The sequence below is a fragment of the Bos indicus genome, chromosome 19 (assembly GCF_029378745.1).
Source record: "Bos indicus isolate NIAB-ARS_2022 breed Sahiwal x Tharparkar chromosome 19, NIAB-ARS_B.indTharparkar_mat_pri_1.0, whole genome shotgun sequence".
Lineage (NCBI taxonomy): Eukaryota > Metazoa > Chordata > Mammalia > Artiodactyla > Bovidae > Bos > Bos indicus.
The window spans coordinates 62,355,091-62,381,189 of NC_091778.1; the positions used below are offsets into that span (position 1 = coordinate 62,355,091).

Below are 26,099 nucleotides of genomic sequence, written 5' to 3' on the forward strand. Positions count from 1 at the left end.
TATTATCACACACTACCATGGTGATGCCCAAACTCCAGATGTCGGACTTCACGCTGTATCCCTTCTGGTTGAGCTCTGGGTTTATTCTCTCGGGCTGGAAAGGAGACAGAAAAGGACAACTGAGATGACACTCTTGGCTCAGTAAAGTCTCGGGGGTGGGGTGGCAGTGGCTGCCAAGTGAGCGGCTGTGAGCCATTAACACGCCTCCCGGGCCAGGAGTCTCACTCACGACAGCGAAGACCAACGTCTCCACGGGGTTTACAGACATCTTTTCTTGGAGACGACAATGCGTCAGAGTCCCCTCACAACTCAAAAGCAACTTCAGTTTGGCCTTCCAAAGAGCGTGACATACAGTCGACCATTACGCTGCCCGCCTTGAAGTTTCCTCGTTTAAAAGACCAACAGTCCAGGGACTTCCTTGGCAGTCCAGTGGTCAAGCTTCCTCCTTCCAGGGGGGGACATGGGTTCGATCCCTGGCCGGGGAACTAAGATCCCGTATGCTGCAGGGCAACTAAGTTCTGCACCCTGCAACTAAGACTCAAGGCAGCCAAATAAATAAATAAAATACCAACAGTCCAGAACTCAGTGAAAACAATCTGCACGAGTCACTGGGCTACGGTCTGGTATTAACAACCTCAACCACTTTTAGGTAATCGTGGACACAAAGCTTTTAAATTCCAAGCACGTGTTCATTTCCAAATAGAGTATTTACAGTAGAAGTCCCTTAACTTAAAGGGAATCCCAAGGTCTCTGCCAAAAGCAATGAATCTTCACAGCTACGAGGCTCCCTCGGGACTAACGTAACGGACTTGCCTGGGGAATTGCAATTCCTCTCTCTGTGCTATTCTCAACAGACAGCGCAGAGTGGAGAACTGGGCTTTATGTAGTGCTTTTTCAGAGAGTATACCTCTTCCTCTGATTTTTTTTTTCAAATATAAGAGAAGGAAGGGCCTCGGGATTTTAGACAGGAGACATTTAAGAAGAAAGAAAGTGGAGGATACTTCTTGTGCTTTGGGCGTATTTCAATGCTCCCTCCTTGGCCGCCCAGGTCGTGATTCCTGGCAGGGTTTGAAGGCACTTGCTCTCCCAACGCCACCCCCAGGCGCTGTACTCACGGCCATGTACGGTTTGCATCCGGCATCGATGGTTTTAGCCACGGAGTCGACCAGGTAGCCGCTGATTCCGAAGTCGCACATCTTCACCTGGCCCAGAGCGTTGATGAGCACGTTGGAGGGCTTGACATCTGCAAGCGGAGAGTCGGGAGCCTGGGGGCGCAGTGGCAGCTCTCTGCCACCAGGGGGCCTGGAGCCTCCACGCCCGCCCCGGTGCGCCCTCAAGACTCATCCCAAAAGGAACTGCCACCCCAGTTATACAACACGAACTACACTCCGATAGAACATGATCTTTTTTAAAAAGAAGGAAAAACACCAAAGCTAAGAAGAAAGGGGGAAAAGCAACTTGATTTCCTTATCATTAAAATTTGTTAATGTTTTTCTTTTTATTGTGGTAGAAGTCACATAACATAAAACATACTGTTTTTTACCATATAACTGTCCAGTTCAGAGGCACTGAATACACTCATATTGTCATGCAACTCTCATCATCATCCATCTCCTGGATTTTCCACCTTCCTAAACTGAAACTCTGTCCCCAGTAAGCACTCACTGCCCATTCTCCCTGCCCTCTCCACCATCCTGACCTCGGCATCCCCCAGTGTACTTTCTGACACCATGAATTTGACTATTCTAGGTCCCATGCATAAGTGGCATCAAGCAGTATTTGTCTGCACCTACTATATATTGGAATGCATTTCTCTTGAGAGCCCCTTGGACTGCAAGGAGATCCAACCAGTCTATTCTAAAGGAGATCAGTCCTGAGTGTTCTTTGGAAGGACTGATGCTAAAGCTGAAACTCCAGTACTTTGGCCACCTCATGCAAAGAGTTGACTCATTGGAAAAGACCCTGATGCTGGGAGGGATTGGGGGCAGAAGGAGAAGGGGACGACAGAGGATGAGACGGCTGGATGGCATCATGGACCCGATGGACCTGAGTTTGAGTGAACTCCAGGAGTTGGTGATGGACAGGGAGGCCTGGCGTGCTGCGGTTCATGGAGTCGCAAAGAGTCGGACACGACTGAGTGGATGAACTGAACTGAACTGAACTGACTATATATTGGAATGCATTTCTAAGGTTGACTTAATATTTTTACTTCGGTTTACCAAAGCAGAGTTTACTAAGTTGACGTGGGTTACGGAAAACTTAAAGGACATACTTATATATGCATGAAAGACAGACCCTAAAATGATAATATCAGTGTTCAAAATGAATAGTCACAAAAAAATCCCATGGACAGAGGAGCCTCGTGGGCTACTGGCCATGGGGTCACAAGAGTCGGACACGCCTGAGTGGATTAAACCACCACCACCAGAGAGGGTTTACTCTGCAGCTCTTAAACGAACTCCTCAATGAACGTTTTTCATTAGCTCATTCAGTGTCATGTCATTAGTTCTGGTTCTGACGGATCTTGGGTGAGTGGTCTGCTTTCTATTTCATACTTGTCCTTCTCGTCAGACTGGGAATCCATCCGTGGAAACAACTGCCTCCTCTAATTTCTCATCTTCATCATTCCCGTACAGGTGGTGAGAACTTAAAACTTGATGACTGAGCCAAACGCCCAGTTCCCTGGGCAGTTGTCTCTGTTATGCTGGAGGCCTAAGCCCTAGAGATCTGAGCGTTACCACGCTGTCCCCTCACGAACAAGTCCGTGTTGTGCCCCAAGCATGTATCACGAAGGTGGAGCTTGCGCTAAGTGTTACGACGATGCTTTAAAAGCCCAGCTCCTAATGATCTAGTCTGCATTTAGTGGACTGAAAAGGCAGACTGGGACATAATACATCAACTGTGCTTCTGCAAGAGGTGCGTCAGAAGTTACAGGTGTTAACTCATCATAAACCCAGACAGTCCAGGCCAGGAGGCGGGTCACAGAATATGCATGTGGGTAGAGTGGGCTTCCCGGAGGAAAGAATCCACCTGCAATGCAGGAGAAGAGACGCAGGTTCGAACCCTGGGTGGGGAAGATCCCCCGGAGAAGGAAATGGCAACCCACTCCAGTATTCTTGCCTGGAGAATCCCATGGACAGAGGAGCCTCGTGGGCTACCGGCCATGGGGTCACAAGAGTTGGACACGCCTGAGTGACTAAACCACCACCACCAGAGAGGGTTTACTCTGCAGCTCTTAAATGAACTCCTCAGGCTGAAAAGATAAAATGCATCCTCCCAAGCAGATGAACCATCGTTAGGTCTGGATGATGAAAGTAGAAATTCAGAAAATTAATTTTTTCCTAAGTGACACGTTTCACAAAGGGCACATACTCAAAAGAAAAAAGTTATTCTAAAAACTTTAAAAATTATCCTTTATAATTTTCCCTTAAACAACAGATACACAAATTTCATTTTATTATCTTCTAACCTTTGTAAACATTCTCTGCTATGAATGAAATGTATCATAATTTTGAAATAAGCCTTTAAAATTCAGTTTCGCATTTGTGGGTAATCTGCATCCCTTTTCTTAACTGGATCTCTCCCCACTTTCTTTTTTGCCTCTTCTTCCTTTACATTTTTCCCATTTTTGATAGTAACAATCAATAACAGCCATCATAATAGGCATGTTTTTTGAGCCATCTTACATTATTTCAGGCTCAGAGTATAACAGTGTTCAGGTCACAACTGCCTATAAGCTACCAATACTGTTCATACACTGATTATACACACTCTTCCAAGAAGCCTTCCTTGACTCCAGTCACGCGTGCTAATCACGTCCTTCTTCTGTATTCTACCTACATGACTTCCGTGGTTGTTACTTTCGTATTTCTCACGTGGGTTTTTTCCCCCATGTGTCATATATTTGCCTCACTCCCCTACCAAGAACTCCTCCTGTGTAGGATTTGGATAAGAATATATTTTCTTCATAGATACCTGTCAGGGCATCTATTGTAGCGCTGTATAAATATAGTGCTGTATAAATGCTGGGAAACAATTACACAAGATACATGGATGGATGAAGGCATGGAAGACGGAAGAAAGGATATCTGGGTGGGTGGGTGGATGGATGGATGGATGGAGGAAGAGATAACAGGTCAACAGAGAGACAGGAGGGAGAAGAGGAAGACAGTCCAGCCAACCTTTCACCCTGTCCTGCCTCCCGCTGTCTGAACAGGCCGAGCTTTATGCCAGAACTTCTCAGACCCTCACCGCCCAAGAATTACCCAGGGAGCTTGTTAAAATGGCGGTTCTGACCCAGTTGGTCTTGGGACTCAAGATTCCGCTTTTCTAACAAGCTCTCCAGCGATGGCCGATACTAGGTGAATTTTTATCATATTCTCTAAAATTCTCAATGGGTAATACCATTGCTCTCTTTGGCAACAGGCAGTTCACATTCAAGTTAGGCCTAATCCACAGCTCACGTCCCCTGATGTCCTCAGATAATATTGAGCAGCTCCTTATACGATTTGCTATCCAATCCCAAAGAAAGCCCCTCCTCTGTTCTCTTGCCTGACTCAATTTTATCCACTGGGGAGAAAAAAGAAATTAATAAAACTCAGGTGAAAGAAATAAAACTGATAAAAAGGAACAGCCAAGGCAGCCCCATGGACACTTACCTCGGTGAATGACAGACAGCTTACTGTGCAAATGCTCTAAGGCTTTTACAATCTGCAAGAGAAACACAAGGTGGATTTATGTCCCCCATCACTGGACAGCAACTGCATCTTAAGTAAATCCCCATTTATTATCCCTGGCTTACAGTCCCAAGGGGAGGTATTTTCTCCAACAGTGGTCTTCCTAGCCAGGAAAACACACAGGAAGTCGTACAAATTAGACCCTGTCCAGCAGAGAGATGACATCAGAGCGCAGAGAGGCAGTCTCACTGGTATGTTCTGATTCTCTAACTTGACCCCCAGCATCTTTTCCTCTCCTCCCTCCTGGGCCTCAATAGCCATGAAGGGCGCAGCTTACTCCTCTGCTTGCTCCCTTCTGCGCCTATTAATCCTAAGGAAACATTTACACCCCACAAACGAAAATCAAAATAAACCAGTATCAGAACAAAGACACCAGGAACGTGGTCCTAGCCGATGAACGTGCTGCTCAGAGACATTTCAGCTGAAAGCCTCCCAGGCCGAGTCAGGAGCAGAACCTCGTGTAGGTCAAGCCCAGAAAGAGGAGTATCCATTGATCCATCCAGTTACACACTCGTGCAATCAACACACACAGACGGGATGGGCACTCCGGTCCAGGCGGTGCTTCCCAGCACAGACAGAACAGAGACACACGAGGCCCAGACCTCCCCGCACTCCTTGGACGGAGCTGGGGCTCGCGATGTACTCACAGAAACTGCTATTTTCCCTAAGATGTCCTCTGGAATTGTTTGGCCTTTATCGATCACTTGTTTGTAGAATTTATCTAGGGACGTGTCCATGAGCTCCATGCAGATCCAGACATCCCCCTGGAGGCCGGTTGGTTTGGAGACAGTCAGAGAGGATGGAAAGATGAGAGGAGGAAGCAGTTAGCATCTGTCAGGAGGAACAGGCCACTCCCTGTGTGAGCTTTTGGAGGAAATGCAGTGTCCTTCGAGATCTCAGTGAAATTTATAAATGGGCAATATTACCTCCAAAAAGCAAGCCAGCAGACAGCCAAACAGATATGCCTGTGATCACCCACTCCTTAATGAAAACTAGGTTCTAAATGCTAACACCCACAAGCTATAGGATGCCAGAAACCCAAGCCTTTACCATTACTGTTATCTAAGACAGCAGTCTCCAGGCTTTTTGGCTTCAGGGACCAATTCTGTGGAAGATAATTTATCCATGGACCAGAGCGGGGCGGGGGTGGGGGGCATGATTTCAGGCTGATTCAAGTGCATTACATTTATCGTGCACTTTGCTTCTATTATTATTACATCAGCTCCACCTCGGAACATAGGGCATTAAATCCGGGAGGTGGGGGACCCCTGCTCTGGGAGTTATGACCAGATACCAACTCTATGCCTGACTTCCCGCACTGACCACTGGCCACAGTTTATCATTTAAAGCTGGTTATAAGAGGGAGATGAAAACAGCTAACAATGAGGACCTGTGTACAGCACAGGAAACTCTACTCAAACACTCTGTAATGGGCTGTACAGGGAAATACCTTTAAACGCGTGAGCACATATACACAGGGCTGATTCATGGTGCTGTACAGCAGAAACTAACAACATGCAAATCAAGTATACCCTAATAAAAAGTTTTTAGAAAGGGGACGGGATGAGAATTCATACCGTCGTAAAGTGAAAAGCAGAATTAGAAAAAAGAAGCAAATATGAGGCCAATGCACTGCACAAGGCTGCCTGGAGCTCATCAAGTGGCCAAAAGACCAGAGTATTTGCGATTTCAAGGGATTGATACAAATCCATCTACAAGTTGATAGAGACCATTCTGCCAAAAGAGACAAACCAGAACAGGAAGGAGAAAGGGAACCCCAGCATTTTGAAAGGGCTAAGCACACTGGAAAATATCATGGTTTCCAGCCAACTTTGCACCAACATTTCACGAGCATGAAACTCTCTACAGAAGACAAGTTGGACAAGGAAGCGCCCTGTGACTGCAGGTGTTTGCGAGATCCGGGAAGCGTCTTTTTCAGTTACCGCCTGCCTTGCAGCTTTGAAGGCACTACCACCTACCTCACGGAAGAGTGCGCCGTAAAAGGTGACCGTGAAGGGACAGTCCACGGTCCTCATGGAGATATCCAGATCCATCAGGAGCCGCTTCTGCTCTTGGCTGTTTACCGTGGCCCGGATCCGCTGATCGGAATGCATGGAAAATGGATGGTTACTGTCCTGAGGATGGGTCTGTTGACAAGGCAGGGACCCCAAAGGATCCCCTCCCAAGAACAGTAGGAAAATTCACAGCATAGCTTCTAGCAACAACTGCTCAAATACCTACCCTAAAGGAATGCCTATCTGTAACAAATGAAAAGTAAGGAAGACTGTTATTCACTTGACGTACTGAATAATCCCTAGGAGAGAAGCAAACTGATCGTCTACTGCGGAGAGTGTGCAAATGTTTGGGAAGACATTTCCAAGTTACAAAACAGTCTGACTTATCATGTGGGTTTAGCACAAGGAGGCCAGAGTATTCATTGATGTGGGGCTGATTTGGGCTCATACAAGGGAAAAAAAAAAAGCTGAAATTCCCTCTTTATGAACAGGTAAAAATATATGGACCCTAAACAGAAACTGCAGAAGAGTCAGTTGATTGAGGAATGGGATGAGGAGGAGTTGAACTGAAATGGAGACACAGTTCATGTCTCTCTCTTCTAAGAGAAGAGAGGCTAACCACACCAGTAAGCGCAGCCTCACAGGCAACACGACCGTGTCATTAAATGACAATATAGTATCACGAGGCTTTCACATTTTTTGCCTGCGGAGCAGAGAGTCTGCAGGAGATGAAACTGGAAAATCTACAAGGTAAGGGAAAGATGTCAGCATTCTCCAAAAAATAAAAGGAATCCAGGTCATCTGACCATCCACATGCCTGACAACCCATCTAGAATTAACACACTGGGCCCGCTCCAAGGTCCTCCCAACATCTACTCAAGAAATATGCGATGATTCTAAATTTCTTTTTATAGCTCCAAAACTATGCAAATTCGCTCAAGATGACTTTACCCTCCTCTGTTTCCACAAATGGAGGCAATTTTGTCTCTCAGTTTGGGTTTCCTGATTTTCAGGGACAGATTCTTTAAAAGCAACAGAATAAAGCTTAAAAAGAGACTCATGAGACAGAAAACCAAATGCCATGTGCAAGCTCGCATCTGGATTCCTATTTGAAAAACCAACGGGAGAAAAAACAACAAAACGATCAAGGTGACGTTCATTCGGACCTGGTGGTGGATGACACTGAGGAAGTACTGTTGCTTCTTTTACGTGTGATGATGTGGCTGGTGGTCGTGGTGGTTCAGTCACTAAGTCATGTCTGGCTCTTGTGACCCCATGGGTTGTAGAGCCCACCAGGCTCCTCTGTCTGTGGAATTCTCCAGGCAAGAATATTGGCATGAGTAGCCATTTCGTTCTCTAGGGGATTTTCCCAACCCAGGGATCAAACCCACGTCTCCTGCATCGCAAGTGCGAGCCACCGGGGAAGCACGATGTGGTGGCTGCATAAAACAATTAAAAAGAGGGGGTAGGATTCAGCAGTTCAAAAAGACCCAGTTGCTGCTACTCATACCAAGGAGGCATTTTTGACATATTTGGAGGGAAATATCGTTCGCCACAAATAGGCTTTTCTGTCTCACCCCATAGAGTGAGACCTCATAGTCTTGCTTCTGTGAAAGGAGCCCATTTGCAGCTGGGAGGGACACACATATGGACCGGGACCGGAAAACGTCTGGGGAGCGCGAACACTACCTTCACCGCCATGATCTGCTCGCTGGGCACGTGCCGCATCTTCTCCACCACCCCGTACGCCCCCCGGCCCAGCTCCACGATGGGCTCCAGGTCATCCGCCTTCACCTCAAAGTTCTGCAGGAGACAAAAGCGAGGGTGCGATAGGAAGTTCAGCTCAGTGCAGTCGCTCAGTCGCGTCCGGCTCTGCGACCCCGTGGACCACAGCACGCCAGGCCTCCCTGTCCATCACCAACTCCCGGAGTTCACTCAAACTCATGTCCATCGAGTTGGTGATGCCATCCAACCATCTCATCCTCTGTTGTCCCCTTCTCCTCCTGCCCCCAATCCCTCCCAGCATCAGGGTCTTTTCCAATGAGTCAACTCTTCGCATGAGGTGGCCAAAGTATTGGAGCTTCAGCTTCAACATCAGTCCTGCCAATGAACATTCAGGACTGATCGCCTTTAGGATGGACTGGCTGGATCTGCTTGCAGTCCCAGGGACTCTCAAGAGTCTTCTCCAGCACCATGGTTCAGAAGCATCCATTCTTTAGCGCTCAGCAATAGGAAAAAAGGAAAGAAACCAGACACAGGCTACCCTGTCCTCCCTCTGGTTCCTCTGAGCAGTCCAAGGGTCCTTTCTGGTCCAGAACCTTCTGGTCTAGAAGCTTTGCCCAGCAGCCACTGAAAGCAAGAAGTGCCCGGGAGATGTGCAGACGCCCACTGTGGGCCCCCCTTTGTCCCGGGCAATACAGAGGTCCAGTTCCAGCTCAGGCACCGAACGGCGCAGGGAGCGCTGCCCCACACAGCGGGTCTTCAGCTCCGCCCCTCGATGACCCTCAGGTCCGCCTGCTGACTCCTGGCGGCTAGCTCTAGGCCTGGACTTGGCAGAGCGTGGCCCAAAACAAACCATCTCTTCGCCTCGGAGACCTCCCATCAGAACCACAACAGCCCGATCCCAATTTGACATTTAAAACAGCAACTGCTCCACAGACCACTTCTGTTTACATTCAGACGTTATTGACCCAACAACCCCTGACAGCATGTTACGGAAAATTCATTTTTTCCCACTGGCCGGTGGCAAAGCAGACATATGAAAGGGTCAGGACGTTAACAGGCAGACACGACTTTTCTCACCTGATTTCCAATAGAAATGCAAGCTTTGGAGTCTAAATCCCGAGGTGGCCTGCAAAAGAGAAAGGAAAAACATGAGATATTTAATTGAATGTGACCTTCCCAAATCCTACGAGACTGGAGAGAGTTCTCCTTAAAAATAAGGTGAAAGCTCATGAGTAAAATAAAGCAGCATAAACAGGTTAATAGTGTGGGAACTGGAACAAACAGATGTTCTTAGAAATCACAGTCTCTGCACTTCAATTTCTTCTTTATTACGAAGATATTAGTACACTTCCTCATAGAATAAGAGTGGCTGCTAAAGGAGATGTTCTAAGCAAAATGCTTATTAGCAGAATGACTGGCATACATTAAAAATATAAATATGCAATATATAAACTACATTATATGTAATAACATACATATACATTATATAAAATAATTATATATAATATAATTACTTACACAGGGGCTTACTGGAATAGCCTAATTATTCACATAACAGTACACACACACACACACACATACACACACACACACATACACACACACACACACACACACACACACACACACACACACACACACACACACACACACACACGGCTATAGGCTCCCCAGGTAGCACTAGCGGTAAAGAATCCACCTGCAATTTCGGAGACCTGGGTTCAATCCTTGGGTCAGAAAGATCCCCTGGAGGACGGCGTGGCAACCCACTCCAGTATTCTTGCCTGGAGAATCCCACGGACAGAGGAGCCTCGTGGGTTACCGTGTATAATTCTACCCCTCCTACTGAAACTAACTAAATAAAACAATAACGAAAATGTGGGAACATAAACGCAGATAACACGCCAATCTAAGGCTTCAGTGGCAATCCTTCTGAAATGAATAGAAAACACAAACTAAGGTTTTTCTAAATTAATTTAAAACCCGGACTGAGAGGCAGGGATAAAGACGAACACACACACACACACACACACATAGAGGTGATGCTTTTATAAATCCTGTGTCTCTAAGCAGAGAATTTTTCTTCAGAAACACCTTCCAGAGGAATTAAATTTTCTGAGAAATCTGACTTCTCACTCTTAAAGCCTCCAAAGCTCTTTTTCTTTAGTTGTCACCAACGGCTTGTACTAATCCCAACGGAACTTTGAAATAAAGGCAAATATTATTTGAAACATGTGACTAATATAAACAGTGAAAAATCCTTTGCAATTGTTCAGACCCTTCCTTTTGTAAAGAATGAAGCAACAGAAAAGGTCACTAGTTAATTATTCAGGGCTACCTCCAAGGGCATGCCATCCAGCGAGGCTGTTGGGTAAGACCTCTTCCAGAGCTAATATTCTAGCATTCATACAAGGGCTCTGCAAATCACAGTCAGTGAGTGCGTGCGAAGTCACTTCAGTTGGGTCTGACTCTGCGAGATCCCATGGACTGTAGCCCACCAGACTCCTCTGTCCATGGGATTCTCCAGGCAAGAATGCTGGAGTGGGTTGCCATTTCCTCCTCCAGGGGATCTTCCCAACCCAGGGATCAAACTCACATCTCCTGTGGCTCCTGCATTGCAGGAGGATTCTTTATCTCTGAGCCACCAGGGAAGCCCATCAATTACAGTCTGTGACCCAGCAATGGGTGAATTTTACATGTTTAAAGGGCTGTAAAAAACAAACAAGAAACAATCTTCAGCAGAGGCCATTGTGGCCTGGTAGCCCCAAATATTTACTATCTGGTCTTTGGCACAAAAAGTTTGCTGATTCCAGTTTTATTCTAACCTTGCATTATAACTCTACCTAATAGGAGGGTTTCGTGCCATTTTCCAGAATGAGAAAAATGAAACCCAGAAAAACTCAGTGATATGCTGAACACACAGTCCTCAACACGGCTGAAAATAAAACTCATGTCATCCGAGTCTCAGCCTTGACCTACGGAGAAGGGGGTACAGACGCTGAAAACTGGGTTAAGTGCTCTCCTTGCATTTCCTATCGTTGAAACACACACACACACACACACACACACACACACGACTCATTATTCCCACATTCCAGATGAAAACCTGTTTGACTGAGACTTAAGCTATCTTCCTCCCGAGTGCTGAAGCTATGACTCACTCCACATCCGACTGAATCCTAGGAACCTGCCCCGCCCAGACCCCCTCTAGTGTAATTGATCACCAGCCCCCACCACGAGGGCTTCGGGCTCAGCAAGGCGGCCAGAAGCATGAAATGATGGCCTGAGGTGGACAGCCTGTCTGGGATTAGTTGACGCTGTAACCGGTCCAGGGCACACTCGTCTGTCTGGGGCAGTGAGGTTTAAACTGTGGGTGGACATTCTGTGTCGCTTATTCAATATTTCAGTCCTCCAGGAAGAAAAGCGAACTTATTACAAAACTCCTAACCCTGTAAGGCCAAAGGTATTCCAGAGGCCACCTGCTATGATTGTTTTCTATAAACAGCCAGCTTTGATTTATGAAAATAATTGTTTATTTATACTTCTACATGAGTAACGAGTTTACTGGTTACTATTACACTTATTTGCCTGGGCTTCCCCAGGGGCTTAGCAGTAAAGAATCCTCCTGCAATGCAGGAGACTTGGGTTCGATTCCTGGGTTGGGAAGAGCCCACTTCGGGGAAGCATGGCAACCCACCCCAGTATTCTTGCCTGGAGAATTCCATGAATAGAGGAGCCTGGTGGGCTGCAGTTCATGGAGTCACAAAGAGTCGGAAACGACTCAAGCGCCTGAGCATGCATCCATTATTTGCCTATAAATAACAATATTTACTTATGATCTAATGATAATATAAAGCACCTAATTGGGCCAGAGACCATGCAAGACCCTTTAAATCCAAAGTCTTTTTCAATTTTCACAGCTCTTAGAGGTATTAGCTTTACTCTTTTAAAATATTTATTCACCTGTTCTGGGCCTTGGTTGCGGCGTGTGGGATCTTTAGCTGTGGCGTGTGGGGTCTAGCCTCCTGACCAGGGATTGAACCTGAAAACCGGGTTAACTGCTCTCCTGCCAACTCCACTGGCAGCACCGAGTCTGAACCACTGGGCCACCAAGGAAGTCCCAGCATTAGTTCTGTTTGAATGTGAAAAATGGACACCGAAACAGGCTAAATAATTCAAGGTCACTCAGTGAGACGGTGACACTGGAACGCAGAGCCACGCGTGACGTCCTCTCAACTACAGAGTAAGCGACCCCGCCTCTCATGGGCCATTTGGCTCTGGTCGCCGGGTCTAACATGTGGCCAAGAGCACGTACTTGAGGGTCAGAGAGCCCTCAGTCTGTAGGCCAGCTCTCCCACTTATTAAGTGAAATAATAATAATAACAATGACACTGAGAGCCACATTCGTTGAGAAATCTCGCTGGAACACACACTGGGCTGGACATGTAATATGGACCGTGACATCCAATCCCCATAGCAACCACAGCCATGTTTGTTCCTGTTTTTCACAGGGGGCTTAGGAGACTTGGGTAACTTGCCGAGGATGTTCAACCGAGGAAGCTCAGCTCCCAAGCGTTAACCTACGGATTCCAGCACCGGAGTCTGGGTTCTGTGAGGTCAGTTGCTTTGAGAAGGACACCTGACCCCTGGATAGGCCTGCCTTCTCCCTTATAAAGCGAGCAGAATAACAACTGCCTCTGAGTTTCTCGTGAGGATTAACTGAAAGAATGTTGACCAGCACAGAATCCAGTTAGAATTAGGAATAGTTGCTGCCCATCCAGGGGGGGAGCAGCCAAGAGACCCGAGTCACAGACACACCAGCATCAGAGCATCCAGTTAGAATTAGGAATAGTTGCTGCCCATCCAGGGGGGGAGCAGCCCAGAGACCCGAGTCACAGACACACCAGCATCAGACACGCAGTGAGGCGGCCACACGCACGGCCCGAAGAAGAACAGGGCTCTGTCCCGGGCTATTTGTTTGTGTGCGGTCCAGCGAAGGTGGCCGGGTATAAACGGCAAAAATCACCAAGCCAGCCGCACAAAACTGCCAAGGAAAACTCCAAGTGCGGAAACCACTTCTTGAGGAGCACCAATTTCAGCCTCAGGATTAATTTAATAACAATAACAACATCAACAGTGTATCATAAGCCTCTTCCTGAGCTGACGTGAGACGTTGACAATCGCAGAGGAACCCTGGCTCGACACGATGAAACCAAGAGTGTAGCCAAGGTTTGTCCCACCAGGCGAGGGTTAGACAGCAGAGAATCTCCCTTTACCTCTGCATAGCTTTTTATTCATTTTTTTTATACCAAGAGAGGGTTTATGTTAGTTTTCAGAAATTTACTAAAAAGACGGACTATTAACATAAACTAGAAGAAGGGAAAGACTGCTGCAGCTGCTGCTGCTAAGTCGCTTCAGTCGCGTCCGACTCTGTGCAGCCCCATAGACGGCAGCCCACCAGGCTCCCCCGTCCCTGGGACCTCCAGGCAAGAACACTGGAGTGGGTTGCCATTTCCTTCTCCAATGCATGAAAGTGAAAAGTGAAAGTGAAGTCACTCAGTTGTGTCCGACTCTGTGCGACCCCACAGACGGCAGCCCACCAGGCTCCCCCGTCCCTGGGATCTCCAGGCAAGAACACTGGAGTGGGTTGCCATTGACTAGCAGATGTTAAAGGTAAGAAGAATATAAGACAGCTGGAAGGCTGAAATGAGAATACATCCCAAAGGAAATAATAAAGATAAGAGCAGAAATCAACAAAATTGAAAGCAGGAAAATAAAACAATGTTGGCTCTTTTAAAATCAATAAAATGGATAAATCGCTAGCAAGACTAACACAGATAAAAAGAGAGAAGACATGAATTATCAGTATCAGTAAACAAAAGAGGATGTCACAATGTATCTGTCATTCAACAAGGAAATACCATGAGCAGCTTTACTTTCATAAATTCAACAACTTAGATGAAATAGGCCAATTCCTTGAAAACCACAAACTACCAAAACTTAGCCACAATGAGATAGATCATCTGAATTATCCAGTAACTATTAACCCAACTGAATGTGTCATTAAAAAGCTCTGGAAGAAGAAATATACAAGCCCATTTTGTCTCACGGGAGAAATTTTAGCACACTTTTTTTTTTAATTGCGTATATGAAACCATTATCTTGTAACCCTAAAACTAATATAATATTATATGTAAATTATAGTTCAACATTGTTTTTTAAAGAATTACCACCTATCTTATACAATGTCTACCAGAAAACAGAAGGCAGTGTTCTAATCAACATATTTTATAAGGTCAGTATTATCTTAAATACCAAAACCAGAACATAATAGTACACACACACATATATACACACAAACAAACCCACTATGGATCAACATCTCTTATCAACTTCAGGCACAAAAATCTTCAATATGTGCAGAAATTAAATCCAGCAGTGTATAAAAATATAGTACACCAAAACCAAGTGGGATTATTTGAGGCATGCAAAGCGAGTTCAGTATTTTAAAAATCAACCAATGTTGGGACTTCCTTGCTGGTCCAGTGGTTAGGCATCCGCCTTGCAATGCAGGGGATGTGGGTTCGATCACTGGTGGGAGAACTAAGACCCCACTTGCCATGAAGCAACTAATCCCGAGGGCCACAGCTACAGAGCCTGTGTGCCACACGGAGTCTGCACACTGCCAGGAAGGCCCCACACAAGGCGATGAAGAGCCAAGTGCCCCCGCTAACGCTCCATGATGCCGAATAAATATGCAAATACTTTTAAACAATCAATCAAAGTAATACATATCGACAGCACAAAGAAGAAAACTCCAAGATCACATCAACTGATGCACGAAAAGTCACTCAACAAAATTCAACACACATTCACGATGAAAACCGAATTCTGGTTGAGTACACTTCAACCAGAGAGGAACTTCTTCAACCTCGTAAACCACGTCTATGAGGACTTCACATCGTGCTTAATGGTGGAAGATAAAATGCTTTCTCTCTAACATGGAAAACAAAGCAAGTCAGCCTGCTCACAGCAATTTTATTTGATGTAGTATTGAACATTCTTGCCACTAAGATAAGGTAAGAAAATAAAGGTCGAAAACAAACAGAAGAGAAAGAAATAAAATGTTCTTTTTAGAGAAAGTATGACTGTCTACACAGAAAACTGTAAGAAACCTATCAAAAAAGCTCCTGGAACTAATAACTGAGTTTAGAAAGGTCACAGGGTATGCAATCAACTCAAAAATCAATTGCAGGGACCTCCTCGGTGGTCCAGTGGCTAAGACTCCACACTCCCAATGCAGGGGGCCTGGGTTTGATTCTTGGTCAGGGAACTAGATCCCACACGTCTCAACAAACACCCAGCACAACAAAAAAATAAAAATATTTTTAAAATAAATCACATTTCTGAATTTCTAAAGTGGAAATCAAAATTTTTAAATGGAATACAATTTTTATTGCTTCAAAAAAAAAAAAGAAACACTTAGGTATAAATCCTAATAAAACTAAACGCAGAGAATCTGTATGATGAAAACTATAAAATATTAATGGAAGACATCAAAGGGAATCTAAATACTTGGAGAAATCTACCACATTCATGGATTGGAAGACAGCAAAATAAAGATGCTAATTCTCCTTCAATCGATCTCTTGGTTCAACACAATTCCTACCAAAAATCTCAGTGAGTTTATTTGTAGATATAGACAAGCTTATTCTAAAACTAACAGGAAAAGATGAAAGCCCTAAAATAACCAAAATAGTTTTGAAACAGAAAACAAAGTGAGAGGAATCACTTTTCCCAAAATTAAGGTTTAATCTATAGCTGCAGAAACCACGACAGAGGGATACAGGCAGAGGGGCGGCCAGCCAGCTCAGGCACGCAGGCGAGTCTGGCTCTCTGCGACCCCACGGACCACAGCACGCCAGGCCTCCCTGTCCATCACCAACCAGCTCCCAGAGTCCACCCAAACTCATGTCCACGGAGTCGGTGATGCTGTCCAACCATCTTATCCTCTGTCGTCCCCTTCTCCTCCTGCCCTCAATCTTTCCCAGCATCAGGGTCTTTTCCAAATGAGTCAGTTTTTTGCATCAGGTGGCCAAAGGATTGGAGTTTCAGCTTGAACATCAGTCTTTCCAAAGAAATCCCAGGGCTGATCTCCTTCAGAATGGACTGGTTGGATCTCCCTGCAGTCCAAGGGACTCTCAAGAGTCTTCTCTAACACCACAGTTCAAAAGCATCAATTCTTTGGTGCTCAGCTTTCTTTATAGTCCAACTCTCACATCCATACATGACCATGGGAAAAACAATAGCCTTGTCTAGACGGCAAAGTAATGTCTCTGTTTTTTAATATGCTGTCTATTTAATATACTTTCCTTCCAAAGAGCAAGCGTCTTTTAATTTCATGGCTGCAGACACCATCTGCAGTGATTCTGGAGCCCAAAAAATTAAAGTCTGACGCTGTTTCCACTGTCTCCCCATCTATTTGCCATGAAGTGATGGGACCAGATGCCATGATCTTAGTTTTCTGAATGTTGAGCTTTAAGCCAACTTTTTCACTCTCCTCTTTCACTTTCATCAAGAGGCTCTTTAGTTCTTCTTCACTCTGCCATAAGGGTGGCTGCTACTGCTACTGCTGCTAAGTCACTTCAGTCGTGTCCGACTCTGTGTGACCCCATAGACGGCAGCCCACCAGGCTCCCCCGTCCTGGGGACTCTCCAGGCAAGAACACTGGAGTGGGTTGCCATTTCCTCCTCCAATGCATGAAAATTGAAAAGTGAAAATGAAGTCACTCAGTCGTGTCCGACTCTTAGCGACCCCACGGACTGCAGCCTACCAGGCTCCTCCATCCATGGGATTTTCCAGGCAAGAGTACTGGAATGGGGTGCCATGTGTCATCTGCAAATCTGAGGTTATTGATATTTCTCCCGGCAATCTTGATTCCAGCTTGTGTTTCATCCAGCCCCATGTTTCTCATGATGTACTCTGCATATAAGTTAAATACGCAGGGTGACAATATACAGCCTTGATGTACTCCTTTCCCAATTTGGAACCAGTCTGTTGTTCCATGTCCAGTTCTCACTGGAGGAGCAGACCCAGAGATCATTGGAGCAGAACAGAAAACCCAGAAACGGATGCACACAAATATCCCCAATTATTATCTTAAAAATGAGCAAAAACAATTCAGTGGAGCAGGGATAGTCTTTTCGGCAATTGGTGTTGGAGCAACTTTAGCCAGTGAAATCCACGGGGAAAAAAAATAGAGCCCAACTGAAAACCCCAGGCCTTGTACAGAAATTAAACTCAAAATGTATCACAGACTTAAATCTAATATGTAAATCTATAAACTTCTAGAAAAGAATAGAGGAGAAAATCTTTAGGACCCAAGTATAGGGAAAGGGTTCTTAGACTTGTCACCAAAAACGTAACTCATGAGAGGAAAAACTGATAGAGTGGGCTTCATCAACAGAGAGAGATGGAAAGAACCATGATGACTGGGAGACACTGCAACTGAGTCACACACCTGACAACTGTTTTGCATCGAGGATATAGGAAGAACCCTCAAAACTCAGCATTAAAAACAAATCTGATTGGATAATAGACAAATAAGTGCATAGACGTTTCACTGAAAAAGACACATGGATGGGAAATAAACACCAAAAGTATTCAGTATCAATAGCCGTTAGAGAAGTGAAAATTAACACTGCAATGATACATCCCATCTACCAGAATGGTTAAAATGAGAAACAGTTCTGAGGAGAAACTGGGCCATTCATATGTTTTTTGGTAAGAATGTAATTTGGTACAAGCACTCTGGAAAATACTTGGCAATTCTTTCAAAACTAAAAATGGACTTACCATACGACCCATAATTGCACTGCTGGACATACATCCCAGAGAAATGAAGACTTATTTTTATGCAAGAACTTACACAGGAATGTTCACAGCACATTTATTTATAACAGCCCCAAACCAGAAACTATTTGTATCTCCTTCAAAGGCTTTCAGAGGCTGAAGGCTTTGACACACTGGTGTATCCACCCCACAGAATGGCATTCAGCAATAACAAAGAATAATCTGTGGGTACATGCAGCAACTCGAATAACCTCAAGGGAATGATGCTGAAAGAAAAAGGCCGGTCTCAGAAAGGATATGCATGATTCCATTTGCACAATAATCAGGAAGCAACAAGATGGAGATGGAGAAGAGACGAGAGTAAATTCCTACAGACAAACGAGTCCCGTCCGGAGAGCTCGCCCGTCAGTCCCACAGAGTCAGCGGGCTGCCACTCCCTCCTGCAGGGGCTCTTGCCAACCCTGGGACTGAACCCTCATCTCCTGCGTCTCCGGCGTTGGCAGACGGATCCTCTACCACTGTGTCACCTGGGAAGCAGGTCTGTAATGCTTTCACTTGTTGCAACTAAGACCCAACTTAGCCGAATTAATGTATTTTTTTAAATTTAAAATTTAAAAAAAAAAAAAAAAAACTAAATTTAAGTTTCCATTGGAATGGCTATTATGCTCCCTCTGCTATAGTTTTTTTTCTTAGAATTGCCTTTCTTCCCCTGTAGATGCTTTGATGTGGTCCTGCCCCAAGCTGGGCTTGCCTGGTGGCTCAGCGGGTAACAAATCCGCCTGCAATGTGGGAGACCTGGGTTTGATCCCTGGGTTGGGAGGATGCCCTGGAGAAGGGAACGGCTACCCACTCCAGTATTCTGGCCTGGAGGATTCCATGGACTGTATAGTCCACGGGGTCACAAAGAGTCAGACACGACTGAGTGACTTTCACTTGACCTTGCTCCCAGCTAGGCAACACCCTCCCCACAACGCGGAGAGACAAAGAAAGAGGGAGGCTCTGGGAGTGGGTGTCCCACATCACCAGGGCTTCGGACTCTCGGGGCCTTGCACCCACGGCTTAGCTCGTAAGGTGTGGTCCCGTATCTCACATCTGCCTTCTGTTCATACGGAACAGGATCTAAGTACAGGATGCTGAGTCCTCACCAAGTACTACCTTTCTACCCAACCCAAAGTTCACAGTGGTGGCTCCCTCAGGGGTTTATTCGGATAAAATGGAAAAGGAAAAAAGTCCCCATCCAGTGACCTTTCTGAATTTATTTAAGACCCCATCTACCAGGGCTTCCCTGGTGGCACAGTGGTAAAGAATCTGCCTGCCGATGCAGGAGACGTGGGTTCAATCATCCCTGGGTGGGGAAGATCCCCTGGAGGAGGAAATGGCTACCTGCTCCAGTATCCTTGCCTGGGAAATCCCATGCACAGAGGAGCCTGGTGGGTTACAGTCCACGGGGTCACAAACAATCAGACACGACTCAGCGACTGAAGAACAACAAGCCATCTGCCAAACACGGCTGTAAAATTTTTAGCCAACTAAATTCAAAGGTACCCATTCCATATAGACCGACCGACTAAGATCGTTTCAGGTCTCAGAACAGTAAAAGTCCTTGGCTTCCCCGCTTCAAAGGGCTCTCCTTTCTAACAAACTCCCTCCCCGGTCAAAGCATTACTCACCCTTCTGAAAAGGAACTCCCATTCCCTGGAAACCTGTAAAGTACAAGCATTTGGGTTAAGAGGGTACTCTTGCCAACTTACGTGGAACTGGTCTGAGGTTGTTCAAATGCTTCTTTGGGAATTTTAAGGCCAGGGTTTCGCTTCTTGCCTACAGGGAAAGATGGAAGGATAACGTTAAGGTCTACAAAAATCACAGAGTGAGAGCAGGCACAGAGATGGCAGCGCAGAAAGGACGGAACTGGGAGCCCGAGTCTCATCCCTGCATTCAGAGCCCCGCATCCCACCAGGAGCGCTGTGAGTGACGAGGCACGGTTGCCGGGCGGGGCAGAACTTCGAGTGCAGACTGAGGTCGTGGGTGAGGGCTTCCCGGATCCATGAAAGGCCCCTGAAGGATGCCAACTCTCTTTACCCCGGGAGACCTGCAGTCTCTCTCTGCTGGGAGTTCGGCATCCCAGCCTCCTTCCTCCTTTCTTGTGTGACAATGGTGGGTGGTGTCGGTTAAAGGTTGTCTTCCTTTATTATGTCCATCAGGGCTTCCCTGGTGGCTGGTGGTAAAGAATCCTCCTGCCAATGCAGGAGATGCAGGTTCAATTCCTGGGTCGGGAAGATGCCCTGGAGGAGGAAACGGCAACCCACTCCAGTACTCGTGCCTGGAGAACCCCATGGACAGAGGAGTCTGGCGGGCTACAGTCCAAGAGGTCACGAGTCAGACACAACTGAGCGACTAGCAAACAGCGACAACAGCTCTCAGCCAAGGTGGCCCCACTTCTCTCAGTACTCCGCAGTATCTAACTGGGTCTGTGATGAGCTGATGGAGCAAACCAGGCAGGGAGAACAAAAGTTACCCTTCCCCTGCTCCGCCCTGCCCACTCTCAGCCACCGGCCATCAGTTACAACACCTGGAGAAGGGGAGAGCAATCTTTATTTACTTTTGCGCTGTTCCAAAATGGATTAAGGTAACAGAAGGGTTCACGCACGGAGGCTGTCCCTTCTCTGTGAGCCAGATGGGAACGTAATCGATGTATTCGTTGTTCCTAGGCTGAAACCACAAGAGAGCTTGGCTCCAACATTTCTTGTTGATGAGTTTACAAGAACAGATTGAGAAATGCCAGCTCAAGATGTGATCAAACCAGTCAGTCCTAAAGGAAATCCACCCTGAAGCTTCACTGGAAGGACTGATGCTGAAGCTAAAGCTCCAACACATTGGCCACCTGATGAAGAGAACTGGCTCCCTGGAAAAGACCCTGATGCTGGGAAAGCTTGAGGGCAGGAGAAAGTGGGCGACAGAGGACAAGATGGTTGCACGGTTCACATGGGTGTGAACAAACTCTGGGAGACGGTGAAGCACAGGGAAGCCTGGCACTCTGCAGACCATGGAGGCAAAAAGAGTCGGGCATGACTGAGCGACTGAACAACAACAGGTGATCAGAGCAACTCGTCTTGTAAGGACCCCGGGTTTTCCTCACCTAAGGAGCGCCTGTGTCTCTCGGGCTTGGCAGGAAAGCCCAGAGCAGAGCTGGACGGAACACACACAGGTTTGCTTTCTCTCTCACCTCTCTCAGTGCAAGCCCTGATTAAGGCCCTGCACAGAGATGCTGAGTCTGTGCAGAAAGTGAAGAAATCAAATCCTGATTTCCTCCTTGCAGGAGAACACCATCTGCAGACTTCAAGGACTGCTCACCATTAGACAGCCCCCGCAATGGCCTGGTCAGAATCAGAATCCGGGTGCCCAAGCACCCACGTGGCAGCTTTTCCTCCATTCCCCAGTGGATGAAGTGTAGAGGGGACCAGAGAGAATGAAGAGGGGAAGTATGGGATTCTGGGTCTGTAAAGACCAGCTTACACCTGGTTTCTCCACATGCAAAGAGACCTCCAGGGTCACTTGTTATCCAATCCTTATTATCCTCAGCTATAATATGGTGTATTAATAGTAACATCAATACCTATCTTACCAGACTGATGCGAGAACCATGGGATAACACGAGGAAGAGCAATGAAATAATAATAATTATAATCACGTCAAAAACAATCTGCACAGTCTCATTAAAGAAAGGAAGTCATTGCAGAAACTCTGGGCGAGAACTGGCTGTATTAGGGGACCCAAAGCAAGTGCTCTGTGACAACCTAGAGGGGTGGGAGGGGGTCCAAGAAGGAGGGGACATATGTGTGCCTGTGGCTGATTCATGGTGCTGTATGGCAGAAACCAACACTATAAAGCGATTATCCTCTAATTAAAAACAAAGATTTTTAAAAAAGAGCTGCCTGTGTTATCTCATAGCCCAATATATCGAGACCTTTCTTTCTGCGCCATCAAAATCCAAAACCCAGATTAACTCTGCCAAAGCGCATAAAGCCAGCAGGCAACATGCTCGATGGCAGTCAACACAGAGAAAGCCTCTCTTACTGGAGTACAGCTGCTTTACGATATTGTGTCAGTTTCTGCTGTTCAGCAAAGGGAATCAGCTCTGTGTTTACACATATCCTCTCTCTTCTGGACCTTCTTTCCATTTAGGTCACCACGGAGCAGCAAGTCCCTCTGCCACAGAGTAGGTTCTCACTAGCTACCTGTTTTACACATAGAATCAGCAGCCTATATGTCAGTCCCAACCTCCCAATTCACCCACCCCTGCCTACAGATGTCTGTGTCTCTCTCTCTTCTTTGCAAGTAAGACCACCTCTACCATTTCCCCTAGATTCCACATACACACGTTAATACACGATATTTGCCGGAGAAAGCCATTCAGAGCCACCTCCAATGCGACAGGTCATCTCGGTTCTCTCGTTTAGATTTCCCGACGTGCGTTTTTAAGAACTCGAACCTCACCATTTCCTTTTCTGTTCCTGGAGCGCCTATGGCCATTTAGTACATGTCACTGAGTTAGTTCCTGACAACACACAGAGCTGTAGTGTACACCAGAAGGATGCTAAGGCTGGATCTGATTGTGAGAATTCAAACAGATAAATGGCTGGATTCCAACAATTCCCATCCGTGGGCCTCAGCTAAATTCACGGCGAAGGCTGTTTTTCCCCGAGATACTCTAGGGAGGAATGAACAAACGTGACTTGTCTGGATCTCGACATACAGATTCCAGTACAGGTGACCGATCCCAACTGATCCAGCCCTGTAGCTCTCCCAGATAAAACAGAACGAAACTAAAGTAGATCCTGCCTGTGAAAACGCCTCTCCAGATGGCTTTTGATTCATGAAGCAACATGACTCTCCTCTTCATTCCTAACTCAGTTCCTACATCTCTCCTCTTCGTTTCTAACTCACCTCTTCCTAGATAGACGTCAAGTAAGATAACTATTTATGGAGAAAAACAGCTTTGGAAAACTTTAACATACCAATGAATTATTACATCACAGCAATGAATGATTAGTTAGTTCCTTAACAGCAATTGACTCCAACTAAAACCCACCAAATCATCATATGAAGAAACAGCAAAAGAAAGAGGAAAAAAAGAAAACCAAAAAAACACTTTTGGCACAGAGACTAAAGAAAGAGATGGCCAAAACAACAGTAAAGTCTTCTCAGTATAGGAAAAGAAGACCGCCCCCCGCCCCCTGCCCCGCCACCCCAGGTTCTTCTCTGACAAAAACTAGAAAAAGCACTCCAAAATGCTTTTGGACAAACAAAACCTGGTTGAATTACACCATCAGAAAACACCCTGCCTTCGTGTTTTAAAAGTAGATCAAAGAAAAGAAAACTCACAAAGGCACACGCCAACACTCCATAATTCACTTACCTGCCCATTGCTGGAAGAGCAATCCAGTCAGAGAGCAGCAGACGTGACTCTGATGCGGTTTTCAAGGCTGCAAAAAGCAGGAGCCGCAGAAAACCCCACAGCAGGCATTTTCACTCAGCTCCTGAGACCACACTTGAGCGAGAGAGACAGAGCTGCAGAGGCTCCACCCTCCTCCAGCTCCCGTTACCCTAAACCTCTGCAAGTTCATTGTTTCCGAGAAGCTCCGACTTCAGCAAGGGAGGGAGACATGCGTCCGTTTGAACGACCAAGGTGTGACGTTAATCATCAGCCAGACTGGGAGGGATAAACCGACAAAGTGACCCTGGAGAGCCCAGCACTCAGCCACCTTTCTATAAATGCCTCTTTCATTTCTTAGAAGAAAGGGACACATATGCAGTCCGCTTCCAGCTGCGTTTACTTGAAAGCAATCTGCTCCCCTTCGCAAGGCTGCCAACCAACCTGACTCTAACATTTAACATTGTGCTTTTTTGAAACTTAACCAGACGGAGCAAAATGAATAATAAAACGAGGTGACCGACTGATAAATGGCCTTTTTGCTTGATATTCAAAAGCAGAAATGAAAGCTAGCTCCGAAAAGAGGCTCCAGGTTTTGTCACATGCTGGTAACCAGCCTTCTCAGAAGACCGGAATTCTGTATGTTTCTGCAGATCTCAACCAGCTGTGTCCTCTGAACTGGTTCAGTCTGCAGAGGGTAAAAAAAAATCTCCTTGGCCTGATGGAGCAAACATATGTGGCCCCATCTTACATCAGCCAGCGGCCCGCCCACACCCGTCTTCTCAGAAAATATTGTAGTCCCACTACACACATATATTTGCAAAATGCATCTTAAACCAAAGCTGGGTCCTGATGATCACAGCCCAGAGCAAAATGCCATTGGGAGAGAATTGGGGGGCGGGGGGGTGAGGTAAAGGAATAAAAAAATCTTACCAATACTTAGAAAACATTCACCAAGCCACAGACATACTCACCAGCTCTGACAGTACTGCAAGAAGCGGTACACAGACCTCGCTCAGCACCGGCTGGGTGAAGCTGAGCACGAAGGGCTCCCCTCATGAGCCTTATGACACAAAACAGAAGGTCCTGCTGCAGGGCCAACCCCAGCAGCAAGAGGATGGTGTGGGGTCAACAGAAGGGGCACCGTGAGGCCAGCTTGGCCAGGGTGAGGGGGCTTGGTGGGGCGTGATTGCAGGGGTTTACCATCATTGACCCAGCCTAACAAAAGGGTGGCTTTGCTCCCTGCGCCAAATGTATTTTAAAAATCTGTTTCCCAACGTGAATGGGATTTCCAGCCAAGGAACTGGCAACCTGAAGGCCTTGGCTGCCCTCACCTTCATACTTGTATACGAGGCTTGAGTTCCAAGGGCGGCTGGCGCTGAAATCAGCGGAGAAGTGTCACTGAATGTCCTTAAATCGCAATGATCGGATGCAAAGCCACACACAGAGCAGAGCAGAGAGAAGGGAGCGCAGGGAGAAAGCCGGCTCTAGGATGGTGATACCAAGGGGACACAGAAAGCCCCACCCACCCCTGAGGCTCCAACCAGGATGCCAAGTGTCTCCGGAATTACATACAATGGAGACACCGAGAGCTGCACAGCTCACTGTAAACACGCAGCCGTTTTTCTTTCAAGCAGGCAGCTGACGGTCCTGAAACCCCGTCTTTACCTGCCCTTATGCTCACGACGCCCCAGCCCTCTTACCGACGGAACACAATCTGCGAAAATCAATGCCCTCATCACACGCCCCCCGCCCAGATCTGCCCAGACCCCGGCTGCGCCTTAGGAAGCACCGCCCACACGGCCGGCTCCCACGTGCTGGCCTCGGAACACAACAACAACTCAAGGCAACTGTCAGAATGTCTACTATTTTCATTTAAAATGCCCACTCTGTCCACTACCGTCTTCGTTTATTATGCTCCTCACACCTTTGCTGACAATCTTGAATCACTTACTTCTGCATTGATGGATTCGTGTCTGAATCTGTGCATTATTAATTTTCTTATCCACCCCCCCATAAATGTCCCATTATGACGGCAATTTTGTGCAGTGCTTCCACAGCATCTGTATTTGTGAACAGAATATTCGTTGTTCTTTTCTCAACTGTTTTGAACTTTAGTACGGAGGCCTTCAATTTTTTTCTTTGAAAAAGTACACACTAAAAATACTGAGCCACTACGATGTACATCTGAAGCTAATATTATGTATCAACTATAATTATTTTTCATACAGCAAATTCCTGTTGGCGATCTATTTTACATATGGTGATGTAAGTTTCCATGTTATTCTTTCCATACGTCTCACCCTCTCTTCCCCTCTCCCCATGTCCATAAGTCTATTG

General features: G+C 46.3%; 1 protein-coding gene across 4 annotated transcripts in view; it reads right to left on the reverse strand.

Moving 5' to 3' along the window:
- MAP2K6 (mitogen-activated protein kinase kinase 6) overlaps positions 1–26,099 on the reverse strand; it is a 106,460-nt gene that overhangs the window by 14,830 nt on the left and 65,531 nt on the right. For 3 of the 4 annotated variants that reach the window (XM_019981358.2, XM_019981360.2, XM_019981359.2), the window contains exons 2-9: positions 20,080–20,146; positions 9,554–9,602; positions 8,441–8,554; positions 6,716–6,835; positions 5,384–5,500; positions 4,659–4,710; positions 1,116–1,243; positions 17–94 (exon numbers count right to left, since the gene is read on the reverse strand). In XM_019981358.2, the coding sequence (XP_019836917.2) occupies positions 17–94; positions 1,116–1,243; positions 4,659–4,710; positions 5,384–5,500; positions 6,716–6,835; positions 8,441–8,554; positions 9,554–9,602; positions 20,080–20,146 (725 nt within the window). Of the gene's footprint in view, positions 1–16; positions 95–1,115; positions 1,244–4,658; positions 4,711–5,383; positions 5,501–6,715; positions 6,836–8,440; positions 8,555–9,553; positions 9,603–12,439; positions 12,619–20,079; positions 20,147–26,099 lie in introns of those variants that run through there. The other variant, XM_070774177.1, reaches the window with a different exon arrangement.